The following is a 26,864-nucleotide window of genomic DNA, read 5'->3' as shown; positions in this document are numbered from 1 at the left end:
AGACAAGATGTCCAAAGGCACAAAAAGTGGACATTTCTTAGTCTCATTTTTAAGAACCCCCAAAACCTTTGCCCAGAAGTCCTTTTGCACCCTAGGGATCTGGCATCCCCTCATGTCTCATTGACAAAAGCTGGGTTACATGCTTACCTCTAAACCAATCCCTGGTAAGGGGAAAGAGTCCAGGACCGGCTTAGACCAAGCAGGATTGCTCTCTGAGCCAGGTGGGGAAGGGGTAGATACTAGAACAGACTGGGGGCCTCTTTTAGCCTGGAGGAAGGGGACCACCAGCATAGAAGACTTTACCCTAAGGAGGCTCAAGAAAGAGCAGCGGACTGTCATCATGTTAGAAGGGCCAGTTACTGAGCTCTTCACATGTCCCAGGTGCCCTTTCAGACACTGCACACATCACTCCACTGAACAGGTAACAGCCATCTGAGGCAGGGGTTATTGTTCCCATTTTGCAGGTGAGGAAACAGGTTCAGAGAGGGTAGGTAATGTACCCGATGTCACACAGTAGGAGGCAGAGCAAACATTCACTGGATGATGCTGGTGGCAAGAGATCTGGGCTCTAAGACAAGTACTCAAACAGAGGGTCTCCCCACCATACATATGAAACCCCATTCAGACCTTAACTGGAAGCCAAGGAGAAGGAGCAAAGGAGATGGGCTCTGCCAGGTATGGGACAATCCAGACAGGTGCCACAGGTCTGCCCAAGGACCTGCCTGTCTACTTCTGTCCCAGCCACCTGCTCCTGGGCTCCTGCTGGTGGAGGCAGCTCTGACCCCATGGCCAACCCACCGGGTCTCTTGCCATGTGTCTAGGCTCTCAGGACCCAGGGGCCCACAGCTGGGCCCATCCTGAGGTCCTAGCAATGGCCGCTGCTGGCTGCACCGCTCTGTGGGGACACTAGTTAGCTGCAGAGCTCTGCAGGGTCTGAACCAGGATTTGACCAGAAATTTCCACACCATCTCCAAGAGTAATATCATGCTTGTTCTGTCCCTTCTCCTTAATATGCCCTACAGAAGTCTTCCCCAAAAGACTCCTGAAATGGAAAGAAACTTCATGGCTCTTATCTTGGTTTTAAAGGTAACTGGGAGCCGTAGTCCATACCAAGAAAAACCATGCCAGCCCATGGGGCTGGCTCTGCTTCCCAGGGCACAATCACTTCCCCTGGGAGGGGGGGCAGCCCCATCTGGGTGGGGGCTCTGGGGCCGGGTTCTGAGGCCAAAGGCAGCATAAAGGGGCTGGAGGGAGGCTGAAGAGGGGGAAGAAAGGGGAGGAGAAGGAGGGAAAGAGTGGCAGAGAGGGGGCGCTGGCAGCATGGGGAAGGGCAGCTTGAGGGCCGCCAAGCCCCAGATGCCAGCAGGCTGCCAACCCCTGATCTCACCCCACTTGGGGCAGTGCCACCATGCTCTGAAAGGGAAGCAGGAGCCAGAGGACGGAGTCGGGAGCTGGGGTAGGTGGGGGGTGTTATGGGCCTAGGTCTACTCACCATGGGGACCCTGAAGGGCCATAAGGAACCCAGACGAGAAAGAGAGAGAGAAGAGAGAGAGCGAGCCAGCCTCCCTTCTAAAGCCTCAGCCCTGCCTCCTCTCTCTCCCCCTCTCTCAGCCCGTCACCAACAACGTTCATATGGGGACTCTGACGTGCCAGCCCCTGTTCTGGGTGTTAGGCTTTGGGTAGTCTCAGGGGGTTTTGATTTTAGATTAAGAGACACACACTAAGTGAGCAACAGAACAGACGTGTCTGACACATAATGTATGTAACATAAGGTCAATGTTAAGGGCTCAGCAGAAAAAGAAAGTGGAATAGGAGGCCAAGAGGGACAGGGTCGGGGAGCGCCTAGAGGTAAGGGGGATCTTTCTGGAAAGGAGATTTTGAGGTAGGTTGAAGTTGGAACATCAGACAAGATTTTCCCGGGGAAACCCTTCTGGTGGAAGCTCTTGGGCGCCCAGAGGGGCATCTGCTTTGTTGAGGCTGACCAGAGCAGAAGGAGAGACCCAAGAGAGCAGCTCGTTCCTCAGCCCCTAAGAGGAGAAGAAAGAAACCCAATATTTATTATTCCCGGCCGCGGTCTGGCATTCTGTCAGCACCGTTCTCATTTAACGCTGACAACTCCCTATGAGATATAAAGCATTATCTCCCCCTCCCGCAGCAGAGGGGAGGCTCAGGGATGACCGGCAGCTGGCCAGGGGTGCCCTTCATGCTTTCTGTTGCTCCCTCCCCTCCCCTTTCGAAGGACTCTGGCCCCAAATCGCTTTCGGAGATGCCCTTGGGGAACCGGAGAGGACCAGCACCGGAGGAATTACTGCGACAGGGAGAAGCCCTCACGTTCCCACAGGTGGCACCTGTGATCTCCGGGTGCGGGTGGGCCAGGCTGGGAAGGACTCGGTGACATCACTCGGCCTGCCTGTTCGCAGCCTCGCGTATCTCGACACAAAGCTGAAGCAGCCGCAGGGTTCCGGCCAGGCGGTGCCGAGGAGACCTCGCATCACCTCGGCCCGCCCGCGTCCTGCATCTGGGGCCCGCCCGCCCTCCCCAGGGAGCCACCTGGGTGGGGAGCAGAGGGAGCCCGAAGCCACGCACACCTTATCCTCAGCTAAGCTCCGGGATTGCGAAGTAGATTAAGGGCATTCGCTCACGAGGACGCCTACTTAACCTGGATCCCTAAAGATCCGGGCTGCTCACCAACAAAGTCTCGGGCTCCCGGGCCCCGCCGGGAGCGGGTGCGGGGCGGGGCGGGGTGGCGGGGCCCTTCCTCACCCGCCGACTTCCTGCCTCTTTATCAGCACCGCCGCCAGGGGGCGCGCCAGGGCCGGACGACGGAGGGGCTGGCAGGCTCCATGCGCCTTTCTGTGGTTGCGTGGACATTCGTGGCTCACCTAGGCTAGGTGCTCACCGAGGTGCAGGCTTCTGGCGTTTCCAGGACGCCACCTCTACAGTTTAAAGAAATCTTGTTGGTGAATACCTGTGCCCACCGCCCACGCTACGGCCCGTGTACTTCTGGGCTGTCCTCTCTGGTTGTCCAGCCTTCTGGTGGCTTCCAAGGAGCTCGCTCAAACCGTTCTGAGGCCCCTATAGCTCTCAGGAGAAAGTTAAAAGCCCCTGTCTCCCGTGAGAGACCGTGGAGCCTCCACGCGCCCCATTGTGCCGCTCCCCGCCCCCACCCCCACCCCCGTTCTCTTAGGCCCCCTGGGCCGGGGTACCTGCAGCATTCCCCTCTCTCTTCACCCTCCCCGGGCCGGTCTGGGCGCCAGGTTCCTAGGCCCCCCCAGCAAGCTTTCGGGCACGTTCCAAGCAAAAATGAATAACCCTGCGCTCCATCGGAGATTTCCTCCTCCCTCCCGGCGACAGACGGGTAGCCCCCTGCGGGCGGGCGGGGGCCTGGTTGCCGTTGTCTTTGTCTCAGCAGCGCTCCGCAGGGGACCCGGCCAGCGGCGCTGAATACACAGTTGCCGACGGCCTGTTGGGCGGGGGGGGGGGGGGGTTGCACATCAAAAGCAACCTCGGGGCCACGAGAGAGGCGGGGGTGGGGTGAGACCGGGCAGTCACCCGGCAGCGCCGAGCTCCCTGATATTCACACACACGACACCGAGGGCAGCCCACGTGCCAGTCCTCAACTCCCCGGGCACCCCCCTCCTCGGGCCCTCCCGCCTTCTTGGCCCTCTTTCTAGAGGCCACCCTCCCACTCAGGGCGGAGGGCAGGGGGGCACCACCTCAGCCACCCGGGCTGGTCTTGGAACGAATTTAACCCTTTCCCCCATCGACTGCAATCCACCCTTGAGTTTCGGGGTGCCTGTTAGAGAGAGTGTTTCCGCTGGCGACACGTGGCGCGGGGGCGGCCTCCCCCTCCCGGGTAGGGACCATTTCTGTGTTCTACTGGCAGCACTGGGCCGGTGGGAGGAAGGAAATTAAGCCTGTGTTGAAGGAAGGACACCTGGCAGGGGAGGGGCAAGGGCTCAGGAATCCCCTCCTCTGGGGAGCTTTCAAGTGGGGGGAAATCCCCACGCCAGCTTCCATTCTCCGGGTCCCCCGTGCAGGCCACGAGTGGGTTCTCACACCTCCCTGCTGGGCCTCCCCCCTCCCTAACTTCCCCAGGCTGTGCCTCCAGCAAAAGTTCGTGATTCTCTCCTCCCACCCATATCCCCAGCTTCTCTTCCCTTCCCTGCTTCAAGCTCCTGACCTGAGTCTGGGGTGCTCCCAGGCTGCCTGGAGGAGGCATTGGATACGAGTGGCCCTTCAGAGAATGACCAGTCTTGCTTAGGCTGCCCTGGGCTCCTGGCTGGGCATGTCTCCGCCAACCATCAGCCCACCCACAGCACCCCCCCCCCATCTTTTGCCGCCCAGGCATGGTACTTATGGTCCCTGAGGGCCCAGAAATGACCCCAAGAGGCCATCTAGCCCAGCTCCTGACTCCTGGCCAGGCTGAATCCACAATGATCTCTTGGTGGCAAGGGAAGGGAGCCCTGCTCAGGTCTCAGAATGACAGGTATGGGCTCCGGAGCCTCCGAAATTGCCAGGCAGAAAGTGAGATCCGGCAGGCTCCTCTGATCAGAAAAGCAGGGGAGAGTCCTTGCTGGGCAGGACAGAAAGGGGGGAGGACCTAGCAGGCCATGTGGGGTGTATGGAGGGCTCTCTACTCCTAGAACTGGGACCCAGGGCTCCACACTCAGTGATAATGGCAAACCCACCATGACCCTCTTTCCAGGTCAATCAGAAACAAGGCACCCCAGAATTAGCCCATCACGGGGGCATCTCTAAAGGATCCCCATCTCTCTCCAGCCTCTGTCCCACTAGCCGGAGGTTCTGGGGCAGGTTGGGGCTTTTTCTCCGTCTTGGTCATCCTGCCCCTCTCAGCCTCCCTCCTTCCCCCTTCCCCTTCTCTCTCTTCCAGCTCCCCCTGCTAATCTCCCGCTCTCTTCTCTCAGTATAGCTGCCTCTCAGTTTCTCTCTCTCTTTCTCCTTTCTTCACTCTGTTTCTCCCTGTTCCCCCCTTCCCTCCTCTCTTTCATCTCTCCCCCCACCCCACCCCACCCTACCCCTCCAGCCGAGCACCCGGCTAGGAACGCAGCAGGAGCCATGACAAGCCCAGGCGGCGCTCCCGACCCTTGGTGCCCCAGGGCCAGTTCCCCGAGCTCCCCGCGCCCGCAGCAGCCATGTGGGGAGAGGGCTCACAGGATGGGCAGGGGCAGCAGGTTCGAGCTGTGGGCACCAGTGGCGCAGATCAAAGGCCTGGAATGTCTGGCCTCTGGCCTGGACTTCCTTGGGCGGTGCCCCCCACCTGGTGGAGAGATAGCCCACCACTCCAGGCCTCTGAGGGTCTTGGGGGCAGCTCCTTTGCTGCCCCTTCTGCCCCCGTCCCCTGAGCAGTGACCTTGTCCCCCATCACTGGCCTTGCTTTCTTCACCCCAGGCCCAGGGCTGCTCCAGGGTCCCGACTGCCTCTGGAGCTGTGGGTGGCCCTAGAGAGGGGCTTGGGAAGCAGGTCGCCCAGGTGACAAAGGGCAAGTCCCCCAAGAGTGGCCTCTCTCTCAGCACCACTCAGGACTGAGACCTAATTCTTGGACGCTGGAGAGGGAGAGGACAGAAAGACCCCAGGAGCCTGTTATGGGACTTTTTTTCTATGGTGGGGGCTGGGGGCGTTGGATACATTTGACTTCCACACAGGCAAAGGACCAGTTATCACCGAACCCCAGGTGGAAGCTCAGGCAGAGACTTGGGGGGAGGGTTCCCCGGGCAGGCAGAAATGTCTTCGGAGGACCCCCAGCTGCTCCCTGCTGGGGCTACTGCGTTTCACTGGCCCCAAACGGTTCATCCCTGAGATCCAAATGGGACAGCGGGCGCTGCTTCTGACCCGAGCTGGAGGCCGGGCCTGAACCCCTCGAGGAGGAGAAAGTGACCTGGCTCCGCGAGCAGGAAATGCAACTGGCCGCTGGTGTCAGTTGCAGGAAATGCAAAGGCAGCAGGAGGTCCCGATACCGATCTGATCCCTGACAAAAGACTCAAATGACACTCAGCTCCGTCCCCCGGCGCCGCCCGCAGCCAGACCTTCGAGCCTCCGCGGACCCTTCCGCGCGCCTCTCGGACACCCGGGAAGCGACCTCCCGCGGCCGGGGTCGAGTGGCCGGCAGGCTCGCCGGCCCCGAAGGCTGCAGGCCGGGAGGGGTTGTATTTCCCAACCCTCTCCGAGACCCTTGGATCCTGTCTTGCCCGAGCGAGGCTTCTGGAAACATCCGTGTGCTTTCTACTCTCGATTTCTCACGCGCCCAAGTCCAAAGGGGTCACGGTCCCCCGAGAGAAAAGGAGCCACCCATCAATGCCCACGCCAACCCGGCACCACGTGAACGCCCCCGTCAAAGCCTCAGCTTCTTCAACCTGGCTGGCGGGGGGCGGCGGGGGGTGGGGCGCCGCGGCGGTCCCGGGCCAGCAGAGGGTTCAAAGTGCTGCCCCCCCAACCCCAAGTTCCCACTGTGTCCGGGGCGCGGCTTTGCCCAAGTTTGCTGGGCGATGCCCTTCCCCGAGCCCGACTCGTGGGCCGGGCGGGAGGGGCGCGTGATTGACAGGCTGAACTACAGACTCATCTCTTACCTTAGGCCGCGGGCGCTGATTGGCTGCTCGCTGACATCCTCAAACCCGGCTGCTCCGCGCTGGGCTCGGGAGGGGGGCGGCTGCGGGTGGAGGTGCGCTTCTGACAAGCCCGAAAGTCATTTCCAATCTCAAGTGGACTTTGTTCCAACTATTGGGGGCGTCGCTCCCCCTCTTCATGGTCGCGGGCAAACTTCCTCCTCGGCGCCGCTTCTAATGGAGCCCCACCTGCTCGGGCTGCTCCTCGGCCTCCTGCTCTGTGGCACCAGGGTCCTCGCCGGCTACCCAATTTGGTGGTAAGACTCGCCTCTTGTCTGCCCGCGGCCCGATTTCTCCGCCGAGTCCCGGGGAGGTGGGGGGCGCCGGTCGGGGTGGGCTGCGGCTCCTTTCTCCTTGCCTCCCTCCAGCCCCCCACTCGCCCACCCCTCCTGGATTTTCTGCTGGTGTCGCCTTCAGAATCCAACTCCTGGCTTTTCTGATAATCACCATTTTCCCTGCTACTCGCTGCAGAGGCTGGAGGACTTTTCCCGGCTCCGATGGTCTCTGATTCCTAAATCCTCACCCTCCACCCGTCCTCATCTGGAGGCCCCCCGAAGACCCTCCATTTGCTTGCAGTTGGGTTCTGGAAATCCAGCGTTGTCCCTGGGGCCCAGCCACTCCTCTTCTCCATTTTGGGGTCTTCATGGGCAAAATCATCCTGTTCCTTCATTGCCACCCCCATCTCCGCCGGCGCCTCCATCAAGAAATTTCCCCCACAATAACCCCCTTTGCCTTCATATTTCAGACCCCGATGGCTTCAGGGAACCCTGGGGCAGGGGAGCAGGCCGGGGGGGTGGATTTCATCAGATTCTCCCCACTCTGCTCCAGATTAATCTTGAGCCTCAGAAGTGAATATGGTATTTGCTGATCCGAGATGCCATTGAATTCGGATTTTATTCATTTCTTGTTTGTCCATCCTGGCAAAAGGGGGGGCTCTTTGAAAATGTAGTTGTCTGGGAGGGGGTGGGTTTGTTCTTTGACCAAAAACCCAATTCTCCATGTCAAATTCGTTCCTTTTGGAAAACCGAGGACCGAGGAGAAAGGGAGAGAGGGAAAGCAGAATTCTATCCCCGAGAAATGCGGATACAAAAGACATTTTTAGTAAATAAGGCTGGGAAATCAGGCGCGGTGTTTTGGGGGGGTGCGTCTATGGAGGGGGAGACTGACCGAGGAATAAACAGCCTTTTGGGAGCCCCAGTTCCAGGGAGTCCCCTTGTTTTCCAAGCAGCCCCACCGCCCCCCAGCAGGTCCCAGAGGCCAGAGGGGAAAGAGACACTGAAACCAGTTCGCTAAATTATACCCCGCCTGTCCTCAGTCTCCAGCCCCCTGCATTCCGGAAAACTTTAATTAAAGAATCTTACCCTCCTGGACGGAGAGCCTCGGCCCGGGGGGGTGGGGGGGGTGGGAGGGTGGGAGGTGAAGAAGAAGAATTTGGGATCCGTGAGTAAGAAGAGGGCCTGTGGCCCCTGAGGTTTAAGTCAGAGGGGAAGGCCACCAGGGTGCGGTGCCCCCCTGCGCATCCCCCTCTCTCTGACCTGCCACCCCCTCTCCAGCCCCAGCTAGGGGGAGCAGAGCCAGCATGATTCCGGGGCCACACCCTGAGTCTGCCTCCAGTTGCTGGGGTGGGGGGCCCAGGATGGGGGCAGGAGCAGGGCATGACCAAGGGTCTGTGTGTAGAGGGTTCTGAGAGTTGCTCCCAGGACACACACCCGAGGGAAAGTCTTTCTTCTGTCCAGCCCTTCCTTCCCGCGGCTTTGGGCTGGCCTGGGGCCTCCTGTACATAAAGAAGTCCGAGGGGTGGCGGGGGCAGCCAGGGATTCCAGGTCGGGGGCTCTGCCTGTTGGGGGAAGACTGCTGCCTAAACCCATCCCGCCTTTGCAACCCTTTCTGACCCTCTTTGCATCCCTGGGCCAAGGCCATGCTGTTCTTTGCCTTCATGGGGACTGGTGGGGGGAGGGTATGGAGAGAAGGCTTGGAGCCCCAGGGGCTGCAGGGGTGAGGCTGGAGTAGGGGTGAGGAAGAGGCCGGTTCCCCTACCCTATTTACTGGAGGAGGGCACTTCCTGGGGCAGTGCCTGTGAGGAAGGGTTGTGGGGAGGGGGCAGTCTGGTGTGCAGTCGTGTGTTGGGGAACATCTAGATAGCAAGATGTTGGAAAAACCTGGAAAGCCAGGACATCTTCCCTAACATAATGCTGGACACATGGCTTGTTTGGGGGCTGGTGTTGGGGGGTGTGCAGGGGGAGGCCAGGATGCTGCTTTGTCTGAGCAGAGGAGAGGGGTGTGTGTGTGTGTGTGTGTGTGTGTGTGTGTGTATTCTAGGGCTATGATCATAAGAGGTGTCAACCAAATACGAGTGTGTCTCTGTGTGTGGAGGAGTCCATGCCCACACCTGGGCCACCATGGATGTGAACTCACGTGAGATGGGGGATCCGTGGCCGTGAACAAGTGTGCTGCACCTCTCTACACAAGGGTCAGCAAGTGGCTGATTCTAGGATGTGTGGGTGTGTGTGTGAGTGAGAGAGAGAGAGAGGAAGCCTAGAAGTGTCTATGCCCACATAAAGGTCAGCCCTTGTGTCTGCTTGTGACACTAGGCATGACTGTGTTCATGACTGGGCATGTGAGCGCTGTGTGTGTGTGTGCGTACGCGTGTGTACGTGCATGTGCGTGCATGCCTTCACGACAGTGTCAGGGGAAAGCCCCACAGCTGTCTTTGTGCATGGATATCAGTGCTCCTGGCCATGACCTGATTGTGCTTGGAAGGAGGAGTGGGAGGCTGTGTCTGGGTCTGCCTGGGACCCTGTCCTCAAGTCCCCGTGGCTGGCAGGGCCCTGGCCTCGTGGATATGTTTGCAGACCCATGAGTTACAGGTGTGAGTGACATCCTGAGCTTGGGTGCTTGGTGGGCAGCTGTGGTCCTGGAGGGGCAGTCCAGCAGGAGACAAAGGTCTAACCAAGAAGCTGCGAGGGGCCCCGCTGACCAAGGGTCCCGGACTGGGCAGTGTCTACGCAGGGTACAGAGCCCTTCTTGGCATGAGCTTATCCTGTCTGTCTGGGAACGGTGGTCACAGCCCTCCCCTCTTTGGCCGTTTGCCTTTGGGCTTGGGACTGGCATGGAGGGGAAGTCACCTTCTTAGAGCTGGGACCGGGCCTGGGACAGGGACGGCAGAGTGGACAGGCCTCAGATTCCAGTTCTCGCTCTGCCTCCAGGGCAGTCCGTCAGATTCCAGATCTTTCAGCGTCTGAGCCCAGCCTAGGCTGTCCTCTTAAGCCCACCCAGCTCATACATTCCCCAGGAGGGGTTTACAGGAGAAACGGTTTAGCTGGGATGTCTGTCCCTGCCATCCCTCAAGAAAGGCCCCTCAAACCCCCAGGGGCCTGTGCTGCTTGCGCCCCAGCCCCGAGAGAAGGCATACCAGAAAGTAGAGCCATCAGGATGTCAGACAGAGGTTCGTGGAAGGAAGAGATGTGCTCCAGGCCTTCCCAGCCAGGTAGGGGTAGAGCAGGGACAGGAAGCGGTGGCAGCAGCACTGATTTCTGTAATTCTTCTTGTCAGTCCCAGTTAGTGCCTGCTGGAGGAACTTGTCTTTCTTCTCCTTCTTGGGGGAAAAATGAACTCCCTTATTAGGGCCCATCCTAGGGCCTGCTACATTCCAGAGACAGAGGCCCTGATGGAAGGGGCCTCCGCTGGGGGTCGGGAGCCCACCCTGCCTCTGAGTGACCCACCCGCCTGGGGCGCTGTTTCCTCTCCTACTCCAGCTTCACCAGCCTGTCCTGCCCCGCAGCTTGGGTGAAGGTGTTCTGCAGAAGTCAAGGGCAGTGAGCTGGGAAATAAGACACCTGAGTTCTCTTTCCACCATCCTGAGACCCATTCCTCCACTCCGACGACTCCGACGGCTGCCCCAAGCCCTGCCTCAGTTTCCCTATCTGTCAGATGTCGTGCTGCTTCCCCCCCCCCTCCACCCGCCTTTCAGAGTCTTGTGAACATGTTCAGTCAAACCCCGTGGGGGTCAGTGGGCTGGGCCCAAGGAGGCACCTGGAGACTGCGGGGGAGGAAGGCCCCAGGCCAGGTGTTAACACTTGTAACAGGCAGGAATTACAGCTGGCTGGGGCTGGGGCTGGGGCTGGCGAGGAGCTGAGCTGGCTGGAGGCTGTTGATCCCACAGACAGACAGACAGACAGATGGGCAGATTGGATGGCCAGGCTTGAACCGGGTGGTCTCCCTTCCAGGGCAGGCCTTTCCCTGGGGGGATCTGGGGGGTGGTGGTAGAAATTAATCCAGGTCTCTTGGAAGTGAGTTAACAACCCTCCTGCTCACCCCACCCCCACTGTGGGCGGGGCTTGCTGTCCAAGGGGAGGAAAATTGGTGGTGCATCTGTTTGTATTCTTAAGATGGGACCACATTTGGTTTAAAACAAAAACAAAAATGGGTCAAATGTTATAATAATACCAGGAGCCTGGAGGTGACTTATGTTCTTGGAAGAACCTGCTTTAGCATAGGGGAAAAAGGCAGAGGGGACAGGGGCAGTAGTCAGGGAAAGTTCTCCCAGAATCTCTCAGAGCATTTTTTCAACAGCTCTGGGGCCAAGAGGTGAGCGATGGGTGGAGTCTGGGCTGGTGTAGTCTGAGTGTCACCCCCATCCCAGGGATCTTGAGGGTCCCAGGTCTGCGACAGCTGCCTGGTGAGAAGACCTTTTAGGGGTGGGGATGGGTCAAAAGAGTCAGGAGCTGGACTGTGGTGCCAAGTTCTTTGGTGGACACGCTCCCTCTCTGCAGCTTTCCCAGTGACCAACCCAGCCAGTCACCACACTCTGGCCTCTCGGTGCACGTTCAGTAAATTATGAAGGTGGAGAAACTGAGGCAGACGGGTTTGGCGGGGCCCTAGATGGAAATCTCCAAAGAGTAGACTCAGCCAAGCCAGCATCTCTAATCCGCCTCGCTACAGGACGGAATGTTAAAAAGACCTGAGTGGTACTTGGACAGATGAAGGATTAAGAAGACCGTGTGGGCCCTGAGAAGGTGGTCTGGACACGAGATAGGGGAAGGGAGCTCTGAACTTAGGGTTTTCTCTAGACTTGGAATAGGTCAGGGCCGGAGAGGTGAGTTTTCTCAGAGGATGGAGCTAACAGACTCTTCCACCGGGAGAGGGGAAAAAGGAAGACCTTCCTGGCCTGAGAATGTGGTGAGCCCAGGAGTGGAGGAGGACCTGGTCTTCTAGACTTTTCTACCCACCCTGTTGGGAGGCTTAGAATCCTTCTAAAGCCCCCAGGGAGGGAAAGACGTTCTCTACCTCTGTCCCTGGTTGGGAGAGGGAGGTATGCCTCATCCCTCCCTCCAAGGTTAGGGTCAAGGATGTTCCATGTATACATTATGTTCTCATGAGTGCCAGGAAGTGGTTAGAGCGGAGTGGGGAGACGGGTCTGAGATCTGGGTTCACTGCTGGGCGACCTAGGATGAATTTCTTTTCTTCTCTCTGCTTCAAGTCCCTGCCTTCCTCTGGGTCTCCTTTTCCTTGACTCCCCTGAGGGATCCCTTCTGCGTCTTGGAGTTCCCCAGAGCTATGGCAGGGACTGATACAGTGCGGCGAAGGGGAGGCCCCAGTGTCACTCTCTCCCCCACCAATCTAACCCATTCAGCCATTCAGAGCCTGCCTCAGGCAGCCTAGCCCCTGATTTCTGCAGCCCAACCTGAGCTCAGTCCCAGAGCTGGCTGAGCCCCTTACCACACTGCCCCCAAATCCAGCAGCCGGGCTCATACTCACATCTGGCTCTTTCACGTTCTACCTGGGTGGCCTAGGGCAAGTTAACCTCTCTGAGCCTCAGTTTCCCCATTTCTAAAATGAGGATAGTGATTGCTTCTGCCTCACAGAGTTGTAGAGAAGGTTCAATGAGCGAACGCATTTAAAGCTCTTAGAACAATGCCTGGCTTACAGAAAGTACTAGGTGAATATTAGTCACTCACACCTCCCGTTTGCAAGCTATTTTGACCCCTTTAAGTCCTTGATCCAAACTTGCCTCTTTCAAGAAGCCCTCCTGGATTGGCCTCACCTGGCCCCGCTTTCTTATCTTCAGAATTCAGCTTGCCCCATTATCCTTGGCACTGGTGACCATGAGCCTGTAGCTTTCTTTTTCTTTCTATTCATTTATTTATTTATTTAGTACTTGCTACACCCAACACAGGGCTTGAACTCACAACCCTGAGATCAAGAGTCCAATGCACACTCTTCCTACCGAGCCAGCCAGGTGCCCTGACTGTAGCTTTATTCTTAACTTGATGGAGTTAGGCCAGGAGAACCTACCCTCAGCTCTTTGCTTGCCCAGGAAGGGTGGGGACAAAGGTACCGGAGCCTCCCCTTACCCTCCTCCCACCCCACAGTTTGTGGGGCTCTTGTGGCCACTGCCATTTCCAACTGGGACCTGGAGCCTCCTGGGGCCGGGCCTGGGAGGGGTAGAGAAGCAGACGCAGAGGGGGAGTGGCCCCGGGGCCGCCGGGACCAGCCCGAGCACAGAAGTTGCTCCTCCAGGAGCCGAGAGATGATTCAGAAGGTGATTTATAGACGGAAGGCAGAAAGCTTGGCTCCTGGCAGAGGCCTGCTGGTTAATTACATTCTTGGAGGGGGAGGTATGAGTGGTGCAGCAGGAGGGGATCGACTTTTACCCCTCTCCCCCTCCAGGCCTGTCCCCATTGCTGCCCACGCTCCAAGCAGGGTCTCTCTCTCCTGCTGCCAAAGAAGGAATTCCCTCTTCTCAATGAGAGACTAGGCCAGGGGAGCAGGAAGAGCTTCTGGGGCTGGAGGAGGTGGAGGAAAAGGGAAGAGGTCAGAGTTCCATCTCCTGAAAGGACTCAGGGGAGTCTGGCGTACAGAGGGAGCGGGGACACAGGCCGGTCTGGGAAAGAGGATCCGTTCCTTTCTTCCCTGCTTCTGGGCAGGTGAATCAATAACCCACCTGGGGGAAAAGGGTTTCTAGAATCTTCCTGAAGGTGCCAACTCCACACTTACCCTCCAGTGCCCTACCCTACCGCTGCTTCTGGGTCCTTCCTTCAAGTATGTTCCTTTTATGTTCGGTTCCTCGGTGGACCACGGGCGGGCTGGGGACTAGGGACCAGGTACTGGGCTGGGAGGTTGAAACCTGGTTCTTCAGTGCCAGACAACCTGTGTCCAGAGGGTTCTCCAGGGGCAGGGGCAGGCTTGTATCCGAGGGAGAGGAACTTTCCTAGCCTCATGTTAAACTGTCTCGAGTGTCCCACAGTTCACCTGCTAAAGCTACAAAGTCCCTTCCGCACCGTTGATAAGCAACCCCCGCTCGGTTCAGTTACTCGCTGTGATGACATCTGGATCCCCAATGGGAACACTGCCCCATGGGACACCCTGACATCTCTAGTCTGCTGCTCGGTTCCCATGTAGTCTCATCACGGCTTTGAAACCCAAAACCCCGCCACTAGTTCTGGAGGCTAGAAAGGTGTGGGGGGGGGGCAGCCTCGGCCAACAGAGTGTATTTAGCTGCAGCTTGGCGTGCACAGCCGGGAGGGGTTGGCAGGGGTCAGGTTGGGGGCACTAGACAGCTCTCTGGTTCCCCCCGAGGCGGGCCTTCTCAAAATGGCCTCATTATGTGTGTGGAGTGAATTCCAGAAATGTCAGGCACACCCATACATCCAGGGGAAGGATGGAGACGCAGAGGTGTGCTGGGAGACGAGAGGGGGCAGTGTGGGGTGTCGGGAGTTTTCTGGCCAGTGAGTTAGGGGTTCTGAGCCCTGGCTCTGCCCCTAGTTGGGGTGTGACTTGAGGCAAGTCCCTTCACTGTTCTGGACCGCAAGAAAAGGGGAGTTGGGCAAGCAGCTGGCCCTGGACTTCCATCTCCGAGATTTCAATCCCAGATTCTGGTCACCCAGGGATTTGGACCGGCTGTCTGGTAGAGGAGGGCAGGTCACAGAGAGCTGCCCTCGGGGCAGGGTGGGGAGTGCTGAGCACAAATCTTTGTCCTCAAACAGCTGTGCGGTCAGGGATGAGTCTCACCACTTCCCAGGCCTTGGTTTTGTCATCTGCACCAGGGATGATGCTAATAAGGCCATCCTTGGCCCTGCCCACCCGCAGGGCTGTCTGGAGCTTCGGAAGCAGCCGTCCTGATAAGGCCCATTGAGAAGTGTCGCGCTCTTTCCAGAGAAGTTGGCGTCATAGTTGGTCCTACCAGAAAAGACGAGTGAGAGGTGGCCCCTGGTCAGACAGTGCTGAACATGGACCCCACAGGACCCTCTGGGCCCCTGAGCTGAAGGAGTTGCTATTTTCAGCAGAGGAGGAAGGAATGGGATGTTGGGGCGTCATGTGGCTCCGTGGGGAGCACCCAAGGGACGGTTAGAGGCTGAGACCAAGCGGCCACAGGACATGCGCACGTCCACGGCACACAACATTGGCCTGGGAGCCCTCCCGACCTAATGCAGAGACCAGAGGCCTGACCAGCACTCAGCCAGGCACAGAGCAGGATTTCTAAGGAGGGACACACAAGGGTGGCGTTGTGGGGGGAGGTGAGTTGGGGTGAGGGTAAAGGGCCTAGAGATGGAAGGAGCATTTCTGAGGCCTGCGGTCATTGCCTGTACAAGGACTTGCAAACTGGCAGACCATTCACTCAAGCTAGGCTGGAAAACCAGGGAGGACTCTGTGTGTGTGTGTGTGTGTGTGTGTGTGTACGCGTGCATGCACACTCACATGTGTTGGGGGCAGTAAGGGGAATGGGAGCAACAGGACCAAGCACCCAGTCTGCTGGGAGGGCCCTTGTGTGTAACCCGCCCCTGGGCACAGAGTCCCATTTATCTGCCAGAGCCAGCCGGACAGCGAGAAAGACCAGTCTCTCCTTGCAGGGACACTGGGAATGCAAATAGTGATGGTGGCAGTGCCCAACCAAGCTTCCTGCCTCCTGTCCAGCTCCTCAGGTCCAGGCTCCAGGTCCCAGCCTTATCTTCCTAACTGGGATTTCTGAGGGCCTCTCCCCTGCTCTGAAACTTCCCGTGACTCCCCACGTCTTGACTGGCCCTGATGCTCCCTAGGATTTGGCCTTTACCCACCTGTTTAGTAGTACTTTCTTAAACCCCCAAGGACCTCTCAGTTCCTCTGTCCCTGTTCATGGAAGACCTCACCACCTTCCCCACACTCAACTGTTGAAATTCCACTTTGCCTTGAACCCAGATCCAAACTCTCTTCCTCTGGGAAGCCCACCTCGATTTCCAAACTCATGCCTCACTTCCTCTCCCCCACGGGCAGACATGCCATACGTTCCCACTGCCTTCTGCCACAGACTTTGGGAGTCTTCTTTTCCTCCTAGACTATAGACGTCCTCCAAGCGAGAACCAGAGTTTTAGTTCCTTGTAACTCCTCTCTGCACCGCTCCCTCCCACCCCACCCCACCCCAGTGCCCAGCATAGAGCAGGGGTCAGTAAACAAACACACACCTCTGTGCTGTATGTAACATGCTCTGTAAAGGCACGGGGACAAAAGATGTTTCTAACAGTGCCAGTTGCATGTGTGCATTGCTGTAGGGTCGTGAGCGGACGGAATGGGCAAAATGGATACAACCTCCCTGCCCACCCCCCAGCGTAACCTAAGGCTCCGAGCACATTGCTTCTGCCGACTTTGAAAGGAGGGGGACCTGGTTCCCTGGCGCAGCGGTCAGCCTGCCCTGCTTGGCTCGGGTCTGCTGGGCTTAGATCACAAGGCTGACAGCCCTGAACCGTGGCGGGCTCTCAGGAGGATGCGAGCCCAGGCCTGAGCAGGCTGCTGTCTGAGCCTTGTGCCTAGAGTCTTGGTTCCCCTGGGATTGGATTTTCCACCCCAGCTCCATTTGCAAACTTTTCCCGTCTGTATTCTACCTGCTCACCCGCTCACGCTATACTTGGACGCCTCAGTCCTGCAGACGAAGCCTCGGGCCACACAGCCGGTACTCGGAATCCCCATCCTGTTGGGCCCAAAGCTTTTGCTTCCTACCACCACTCAGGCTCAAAAGTCGACTTCTTATTTGGGGCAAGAATTTACTTATTCACGTGCTACCTTATTCCCCTAAGGATGGCTTTGAGGCAAGATTACATGTGACCTTCAATTCGCAAGTCCCTGGTGAACTTTCTACGTGTCCCCACGCTGGGCTCGTTGGAACCTGGCAGTGGAGACCACGTGACCATTTTGTTGCCCCCTTGGACAGGTGCAGGGTGCCTGGGCAAATCAGTGTGTTCTCACCTGTGAAACAGGAAGGAGGTGTGCTCAGTGGCCTCTCACATTACTTCCAGTTCTAAGTTTCATCCTTCTATTGAGTCCCTTCTGCTCCTTCATATCTGATCTCTACCGTACACATACCAGAAAGCAACCAGACAGGATCTTTCTCACCCACACCAATTCTTGAGTTAGTGCATCTGAGACAGCTGATTTTTTTCCCCCCCCCGGTTCTTTACAATTCCATATTCAGTTTTATTCCTCCCGGAGGACGAGCATCTTTCCTTTTCAGATCAAGTATGTTTCCCTTTGTGTCCTGATTGTTAGAAAACCCAGAGTCAAACTTGAAGTTCTATCCCGGCACCTCTATTGACCTTGACTCAATATATTTTGTCTTCTCCTTCGCCTTGATCCTGATTTTCATTTTCATGTTATTATTTAATCCCAGGTGTTTTGTATTACAAGCTCCTTGAGAGCAGGCATTGACTTACTGCTATGTTCTTGGTGGCAAGTACAGAGTCGATACTCACTAAATATTTGTTGTCCTTGGAATAGATGTTGGTGGTCAAATCCTTTCTGGAAAGAGACAAGGCACACATAATTCTTGCTCTATCAGGCACACAAGGCACACATAAATCTTGCTCTATCAGGGAGTTGGGTTGCAAGAATTCTGATCAGTTTCTCTTTATCATCAGCTCCCCCTCCATCCCAAGTCTACTAAAGCCTTGTCTTTGGGTAAGCCACCATCTTTTCTTTTGTCCGTGATCGGCTTCATTCGAAACTTGACGTTGGTACACAATCTTCCTCTTGGAAAGCTCTCCTGTTTCCTGCCAACGATTGTGCTTTACCCTTTCCCTGGCTCCCTTCATAGCGGGTTCCTCCCACCTTCCCTTGAGCTGGAAGCCAGCTGGGTCTCTTTGCTGCCATTCTGCAGCATGCCCAGAGAGCACCCACCGTGTCTCTGCCCCTGGGAGGCTCCCCAGCAGCCATTGTGAGCACTGGAAGGGAGAGCAGCTGGAGGCCAGACCCAAGGTCCTGTGGGGATGGGACAAGCACCAGGGTCCTTCAAGGCCAGCAAGGACTTTCCCATTTGCAACACCCTGGAAGGGGGGGCACTGGCTTGGCCTGGAAGGCGCCCCAAGTCCCCATCCATCAATAGAGCTCCAAGGAGGGACAGAGAAGGGCAGGCAGCAAGGGAGGCTGACCAGGCCCCACCCATGTGCCAGCAAGGTGTCCTCAGCTCAGTACATCCCTGCCTCCTCTGCTTCTGCCCTGCAGCAGCCATCTCTGGGGATCACCCCACTCAGCCCCTTGACTTTAGTAAAGAGAACATCTAACCCCAGGCTGGGTGGCCCTCCGTCTTGACTAAAGCTTCTGCAGGGAGATTCGGCAGCCGACCTGAGCTGTCGCGAAGGGGGGAGTCTGGCACGTCGGCAATGTCCTTATAGCTGAAGCAGCCCATGAGACCAGCACCTTCATCCCTGTTTTGTCTCTGAGACAATCGAGGCTGCGAGAGCCTAAAGAGCCAGGAAGCGAGTGGGGGAGGCAAGTTACAGCCGGCCAATACTCCGTCATGTGCGGTGTGTGCTGGGGAGACAGCAGCACTTTAACTCCTGCCCCCCCAACAACCTCGGGACGAAGCTACTCCCGTGATGCCCATTCTACAGTTGGGAAACTGAGTCCCCGAGAGAGCCACTCCCTTGTTCCGAGCCCCACAACTGACCAGCCCAAGAGTGGCCACCATGGCACAAAGTGCCCACAGCCAGGCCTGTCAGGCCTTCCAGTGACACCAGTCACTGGAATGCACCCTCCAGTCGGGAAGTTCCTCCTTAGGTCTGACTGTAGTCTTTCCTGACTCCGTCAAGGAAAAGGACGTGCCCCTTCCCACAGGGCCTGGGGTCTGGGGTTCCAGGGGTCGTACCCACCCAGAGCCCACATCCCCCAACCCCCAGCTTATGCTCTGGTTCCTCAAGCCCCTGGAGTGTCTTGCCCAAATGGCCATGAGCCTGCCTCTGGGCTCTGTCTGTGCGGACCTCTGTCTGGGTTTTCTCCCATCAGGGCGGCCGCTCTGCTGGTGTGGGTGCCCCTGAGCCCAAGCGGTAATGAGGGGAGGCCCTTTGCAGGGGCTACGGAAGGAGTCTGGCAATGCCGTTGGGGTGTCCAGTGTGGGAAGAAACAGGGATGGGCAGACCGCAGGCTGGATGGAGGCTGGCTGTCCCCGTGTCACTGGTTTTTTTTTTGTTTTTTAATTTTTTACTTATTTAAGTAATCACTACACCCAGCGTGGAGCTCAAACTCGCAACCTTGAGATCAAGAGTTGTATGCTCTTCTGCTGAGCCAGCAGGCATCCCCCCCACCTCGATATTACTTTTCTAGCATAACGCGCAATGGTGAACAAGGATGAGAGAATGACTTTTTAGCTTATTACTGAAGCACGCGTATAAGGAAGTAGGTCCGGTCAAAGTGTCTAGCTCCCTGAGTGGCATGGGACAAACCCTGTCTAATAGTTTGTTAACCTGACCCAAAGTCTTTACGCATCGGGCCGCTGGAGGTGGGCCTCTGTCTGTTCTCTCACCCAGGCCACGTGAACACCCCAGCCGGGCCCCGGGGCCCTTGGGCAGGAAACAGGGCTCCCCCCCAGGCTAGGCCGGCACTGGATCTGGAAGAAGGCTTGCTTTCTCCAGCTTTGCTGCATCTTCCGTTTCTCCCTTAGCAGGTTACCTGCCTTCCGCACGGGCCACACTTCCAGCTCCTTCCGGGGCTGGGGTCGCTTTGCACCTTCACATCCTTGCCTGCTAAGCTGGCCCGTTGTCTTCCCCACCCTCAGCCTCAGGGGCTTCCTTCCGGTGTGGCAGGATTCCTCATTTTTCAGCGGCCCCATCAGAAGAGCAGGCAGTGGGGCGGCCCTGCTCTTCCCTGCTCCGTGGTGGGGCCCGGGGTGCCCTCCGTGGGCCGGCCCTGCCCCAGCTCCCCACTGGCGCTCATGGCCCACTCCCACCTCCTCCCCAGGACCTACTTTTCCCTGCGTGGGGAAGAGCGTGGGCTTGGGGAACAGCAGTCCTGGGCCTAGACTGTTCTGCCGTTGTACCTGGATGGCCAAAAACTCTCCGAGGCTCCGTTTGCTCTGTAAGACGAGGGCCACTCTAAGGAGTTAAGGACAATGTGTGTGTGACTTCGAAGAGGCTGTGGTGTCCACACGTGTGGCCGTCCTTAATCCTGTTTTATTGTCTGTGTTCTTCTCCCGCTACCTCCTGTCTCCAGGCCTCTGTGCCTTGCCCTTGCCTTCCCTTGGGATGACCTGTACGAACTTGCGTGTGGTCTTCAAGGTCCAGTTCGAGCATTTTCTCTGTGTAGTCTTCCCTGGGCACTGGCCCCAGGTCAGCCCCTTCCGGTGGGAGTGCTTTCGGGGACGAGACCGGGAGTCCCCTGTGGGCAGGACCAGCCCCCGGGTCAGCTTTGTACCCACATCACCAAGCATAGCGCGGGTGGCACACAGAAGGTCCTCTAAGACGAATGGTGGGGTGAAGGACCCTGCTGAGAGTCACCTGCTGGTCGCAGGCTCTATCTTCTATCTGCGGGCGTATGCTCGTGGCCTCTGTGAGGTCCTCCAGGGAAGAGCTTCTGGCACTTGTCCCGTATCTTCTCAGATCCTTCGTTAGCACTTCCTGTGCGTCTGTCCAGCCTTCCCAACTAGAGAGTCAATCCTTGGAGAGCAGGATTCCCCTTATATGTCCTTATCTCTCCAGTGAGCCTTACCCATGGCCCCGAGTAACACAGGAGCGCAGCTGGTAATTGCACGGATGGTTTGGCTGATGAACCAGGGAACCTCCCATCCAGGCTCAGCGGGGTCCCAGTCTCTGGGATGGTGTTTTCCCTCACTGTGGGATGCCACAGAGGGCCCTGCTCTGAGCTCCTAAGTCTCTGTGCTTACAGGCAGCCTTGTGTTCCAGAAAGAGGGGTCAAATCTGCTGTGGCGTGACTCTCAGATGTGGTTCTTAAGAGCTAGGGACTTGGAGTAGTTTCTTTAAAAAAAAAAAAAGAAAAAACTCTGAATCTCAGTTTATTCATCTGTAAAATGGGGATAAAAATTCTGATCTCAGGACAGTTTTTTTGTTTTTTTTTTGTTTTTTTTAGAGATTTTGTTTACTTATTTGAGAGAGAGAGAGAGAGTTCACACAGGAGGAGGGCCAGGGGGGAAGGGAGTAAGAGATGCTCCCCTGAGCTGGGAGCCCAGTGTGGGGCTGGAGGTCCTGGGGGACCCCGGTTATCATGACCTGAGCTGAAGCTTAACCAACTGAGCCACCCACGCGTTCCTTGAGGATGAAATGAAACAATACACAAAAGCTGAGTTCAAGGTGAATACAGAATAAATCAAGGATATCCTGAAGGTCATTCCAATGTAGCAAGGCTTGTACAAATATCTCAGGCCAGGATTTGTACAACAAAAAGATCTGAATTCCTTCCAAAACCGAAAAGGCCACACTCAGGGAAAACCATATGCTTTATGGTGTTTGATCCCAACTAATTAACCTGTTTGAAGAAAGAAGTGGGGGTGATGGGCATGTGGTAGAAGTCTGTGACTCAGTGGACCCAACGCAACGTGGGCTCTGGCCTGACCTGGTGTCCGGTTCAGCCAAAAGAGTCACAAAAGCCTCCAGCTCCTGGGAAGGGAAGGATAAATCAAACGTGGAAGCTGTCCGTTTTTAGTGTGGTTCCAAGGACTAGTCTGTGTGGGTTTAATAGGGCCCCAGTTAATGGCTTAGATGCTCGCCTTTTCAATGTCTCTCTCTCTGTGTCACGTAATCTAAATAAAATAATAGTTTTCCCAGTAAAGAAGGCCTAGACGATATATATTTCCTTTTGCTTATTCTTTTTTTTTTTTAAGATTTTATTTATTTATTTGACAGAGAGAGATCACAAGTAGGCAGAGAGGCAGGCAGAGAGAGAGGAAGGAAAGCAGGCTCCCTGCTGAGCAGAGAGCTGATGCGGGGCTTGATCCCAAGACCCTGGGATCATGACCTGAACCGAAAGCAGAGGCTTTAACCCACTGAACCACCCAGGCGCCTCTTTTTGCTTATTCTTTAACCATTGTAAAAATGGTGTTGTGCTGAATGCTGTCTTTGCTCCATCTACCTTCTATTTCTAAATTTCAAACTACGTGGCTGGATGTGACTGGAGCTCTTCTATTTCCACAGCTGTGTAATGGCCCATGGTGTGAATGCACACTGGCCGACCCCAGACCCTGCCAATGGATGAGTGTCTCGGGGTGCACACGGGGCACAGGAGCTCATGGGGCTTTCTGTGGCAGGACGTGCGAATGTCCCCCTTTGCTAGACGACACCAAGCTTTTTGAAGTTAGGCTGTGCCCATTCTACTCTCATCTTTACTCTACGTTTTCAGTGATGCTTGGAATCAACGGACTTTATCTTTGTTGCTCTGGCAGCTGCAAAATGGGATCTGTGTTCTTCACTGGCAGAGATGGGGCCCGTTTAAGGTTCATGGGCAAAGAGGAGGCAGTGTGGGGACCCAGGTGTTCATGTCAACACGTAAGACATGCGTTTGGATGGATATAGGGCCCATGCCTGGTGTGTCTGGTGGAAATCCCTGACTTTGGCTTCTCGTCCTTCACGTTCCTCACATTTTCTGCCTAAGGCCCCGGGGGCATCACTGGCATTTGGTGACGGGGGCAAAGTGGCTGATGGAGCCTTCTCTTCTCTGCCTCACCTCTGCATCTGCGCCACCTCTCCTCCCTTCTGCTCCTCAAGAGCACCCTCCTGGGCTATGAAAGCCCTGCCCACCTTCCAGAAACAATACCACTCCTGCCAGGGAGCCCCACCCCAGCAGCGCCCACCAGCCCAAGGGGACTGCCTGAGTGACAGCAGGAACATCTCCCAGGTGCCACTTCAGGAAAGACCCGAAGGTGACCCTTAGGGGAACCCTAAGTTTTGATCCAAATGCTGGGGTTCCTTCCTTCTGAAAGAAAAGCCGTGAGCTCCTCAACACACTTCAAAAACCAGGTGGAGCAGCCCTGTCCTGCTCGAATCCTTGTCCTCACACACTTGGCCTTGCCCGGTCTTCTCTCCCCTACCCCGACAAGACGACACCCCACTTTCTCAGGCCTTTACTATAAAGATAAAGGGGTCTTAGGATCCCTTTCCCGACTGGAAAACCCTTTCCCATCACTCTTGTCCTTGACCATAAGCTTCCCAGGACTTTTCAAAATCCAGCTCAGAGCTGTCACCTTCCCGGGCATCTTCCCAGCCTACCTGCCACCTCGCTCCCAGCTCCCCTGTGCACAGAGCGGGACTTGGTCTGTGCATGGATGCATTTCTTCCCCCACTCCCAAATAACCCTGCTGAGTAGGGATTCTGGGGGTCAACAAGTTGGAGAAGTGCCCCCTGCTACTTCCAGCATCTTGGTGGTTACGGTACTCATTAGCATACCTTTTCTCCCCCAGGACTAGTCTGTGTGGGTTTAATAGGGCCCCAGTTAATGGCTTAGATGCTCGCCTTTTCAATGTCTCTCTCTCTGTGTCACGTAATCTAAATAAAATAATAGTTTTATTACCGATTTGGGAAATGTGTTCTAGAAGATTCTCCTGCTCCTTTCACAGATCAGTGTGTCCTTTGAATCTTATTCTCAGCAGTCAGGCTGGGATTCCTTGGACTTCTTATTTTTATTTTATTTCATTTTTAAGTTTTCTATTTATTTATTTTACACCCAACGTGGGGCTCGAACTCCCAACCCCAAGATGAAGTGTCCCATGTTCTTCCAACTGAGCCGGCCAGGCTCCCTGTCCTCTGACTTTTTAAAAATCATCTTTTGTGAAATAGTTCAGCCCTGAGTATCTGTTCCAGAGGGGGTTGAATTGAATGAATATATGCTTTCATGAACGAATGAATGAGTGAGGAATCAGTCATTCGGTTGGTCACCCAGCTAGCTCCCCTCTCCTGGGGAGCAGTTGAAACCAGCCTGGCCATCGTACCCTAGGGGCACGTCAGACCTTCTCCACAGTGGAATGAATCACTGTCCCACATTAGGCGCCAGTGATTTTCTTCTTAGGCGTCTGTCTCGCAGGGGCCGCATCCCACTCGCCTCTCCGTATTCCCGTAAGTGGGTACAGTCTCTGGTTGCTGAATGGCATCTCTCCTGATTCTTTCCAGAGGGATCTAGAACACTATGGCCTTTCATTCTCCCTATCTAAGTGGCGGTGATGATCACAGTACCTTCCTTACAAGCTTGCTGGGGGACTAAATGAGATGATAATATGTGGGAAGCGCATGAGACATGCCTGGCACGGAGAATGGGTTGGCTGCTGCTGGCACTGGTAACCACAGCGACCTGGACCACCGTTCCTTGTGCCGGGGACGGTCATGACAGCTTTTCCTACATTGTCTCAACAACTCCTCCCTCCAATCTCTTTGAAGGAAGGGATAGTTACAGTTTTCTAATCAGGAAGTGGAGTCCTCCCAAATGGACCCAGAGACTGGGCAGCTCCTTTCCCTCCTCTGCAGTGACCCCACGGAGCACCTGACCAACTTGTTTATGCTCTGTCCTTCCCCCAAAGATCATGGCCCTGCACGGGGGGATGCTAAGCGCACTGTGTACATAAGACAGAGCTTAAGTGGGTGGGAATGAGTTCTTGGAGAGGCCTGGGGGTTGCCATCGCCTTCGTGGTAGACCCAGGAACACCAAGCTCTTGAGGAAGGACTTTGAGAATGCACAGGAGGAGAATTGCCTGTGAATCAGCAAGAATCCAGACCTGGCAGAGAGATCTTGGAAGTCAGCTTGGTATCGTCACCCATGGCTCTGGGCCCGGGGTCCTGTGTGTGCCCAGGAAATGTTTGCAGGGGGGACATCTGTGGTCGCTTTTATCTGGGCAGCTTATCCAGGTGAAAGACAGATTGTTCTAAGAGGGCAACAGGCGGGGCGCCTGGGTGGCTCAGTGGGTTAAAGTCTCTGCCTTCGGCTCGGGTCATGATCTCAGGGTCCTGGGATCAAGCCCCACATTGGGCTCTCTGCTCGGCGGGGAGCTTGCTTAAAAAAATAAATAAATAAATAAAGGCAACAGGCTGGGGGAGCCATCCCAGACTTCTGAGGTGAACTTTCTGGAATCCCTTTCCCTGTGAGCCAGCTGGCCTTCTCAGACCCTGTAGGCTGGCTCCATTCTTCTCCACTTAAGAGGAGGACCCCAGGAGTCATGGGGTTGACTGTCCTCTTTTCTCCATAGTAGCCAGGGCTTTATTCTAGCACCGTCACTGGTCTGGTCGTACAGCAGAAGTAAGGTGTGGGGGTCTTGGGGGAAGGGATCATCCAGTGACGTGACTGTAGGAGGTTTGAGAGGCACATGCCACAGGCTGTTTGGCTTGGAGCAGAGAACGTTGGGGGCTGCATTCCAGGCAGGGGAGCAGTTACTCTTGTCAGCACCTGAGGAAAGGCCGCGGGGCCCAAAATGGCAGCTTAGAGGGACAGGAGCTGAGGTAAACAGATGAGATTTCCCATCAAATATCCTGAGGCAAAGGCGCCCATGAATGGGAGCAGCTGGCAAGGCTCACAGAGAGACTGAGGAAAGTGGACCTGTGAACTTTCCAGTCTGGAAAGATGAGGGAATTCCCAGGTATCTCTGGACTGATAAGTCTATCAAAACCTTGACTAGTGTGAGAATTGGGTAAGGTGTTAAATTTGGATTTTTCTCTTCTCTATGGTGGTACAGTGTGTTCTGTGAACAGAGGAGAACCAGAATTCTGTGAAGACATGGAAGAGCCCCTTAGCATGGTTGGCTGAGTCCTTCGGCTCCTTAGCCCCAAGGGATCCCAACAGAACTCCCAAACTGGGGCTACAGAGCCAAAGGTTGTGAACACTGGGTCCTCTTGCCTCTGGGTTGTCATTTTGTACCAGATGCCCTCCCCTCCCCCCACAACCTTCCTTCCAGCTCTGACAGGCTTCTTTTAATGGGGAAGAGCCCTGGTCGCCACTTCACTGTCTATAGGATCTAAACTCATCAGCTGGGACTTCAGGTCCTGCCTTCTTCCCTCTTTGCTTCTTGGGTTTTGGGTGTTTTGAGTCATACCAGTGTCTCAGAAATGCTTTTCTCTTCCTTCTCTCTCAGAGCATAAAAATCCACCTCAGAGCACAGCCTTCTGAAGTCCTGTGGATTATCTGTCCCCCCCCATAGCCCCCCCATGTCCTCTCCTTCACTTGGTGCCCCCATCTCCTCCAGAACGATTTGTAAGCTGGCTAGTCTCCTGTTCACGTCTTCTGTTCCGGCGCATGTGACCTACTCACTAGATCATACCCTCCTCCAGCTTAGGTGCCATGATGGTGTCCCGTGCCCAGCTGAGTGCAGAGCACACAGTGGGTGCCGAATAAATGCATTCTGCTCAAATGAACTGGTTGTCCCCAGACAGTGGGGTCTAGACAAGAATAGCAGAATAGTGATGCTGTGTGGGGGAAGAGGCTTTGCAAACTGGAAGGTGCTGGAACATGTGTCATCTACCCGAGGCCTGTTGGATGCCTCCTGGGGGAGGTCCCGAATTCACACGTCCCGTCTCACACGCACATCCCTCCAGCCCCCAGACAGAGGTCTCCTTCCCACAGCAGGGGGTTGCTTTGAGTGTGAGTCTAGCCCTTTCTGGGATACAGAGAGACAGACCTCGAGTATGGGATGGCCATGCCAACATTCAAAAGAGAAAAGATCAATGGACAGGGGCCCACTGTAAATCCCGAGAGAGCCCGAGTGGCAGGATCACCTTGAATTTTCCTTCTTCCCCATTTTCAGCTCCCTACAGACTCTGTCCCAAGAAAATTCTCCCCCACTGCCTTATTAGGCATCTTAGTGGCACCGTTTCCTTGTGGTACAACCCCAGACAAGCATGGTCAGCCTCTATGATCCCATATTGTCACTTGTCGAAGAGGGATCATTATAACCTCGGAAGGTTCTTCGGCAAATATAAAGACATATTCTACGTGGTGTGTTTTCTGTGGCTCCTGGCACTAGCCGGGTTCTATAAATGTTAGCTGTCGTTATTCAGCACAACCTCCACTCTGAGTGGG

General features: G+C 55.9%; 1 protein-coding gene across 1 annotated transcript in view; it reads left to right on the top strand.

The window, feature by feature from the left end:
* Window positions 1-6,653: 6,653 nt before the first annotated feature.
* The window catches only part of WNT3 (Wnt family member 3), a 47,873-nt gene continuing 27,662 nt past the window's right edge, over window positions 6,654-26,864 (top strand). The window contains exon 1 of the mRNA XM_044247715.1: window positions 6,654-6,880. Within this exon, the coding sequence (XP_044103650.1) occupies window positions 6,801-6,880 (80 nt within the window). The 5' untranslated portion in view covers window positions 6,654-6,800. The remainder of the gene's footprint in view (window positions 6,881-26,864) is intronic.

The sequence above is a fragment of the Neovison vison genome, chromosome 5 (genome assembly GCF_020171115.1).
Source record: "Neovison vison isolate M4711 chromosome 5, ASM_NN_V1, whole genome shotgun sequence".
In the NCBI taxonomy this organism is placed as follows: domain Eukaryota; kingdom Metazoa; phylum Chordata; class Mammalia; order Carnivora; family Mustelidae; genus Neogale; species Neogale vison.
This window is presented reverse-complemented; position numbering and strand designations above follow the sequence as displayed.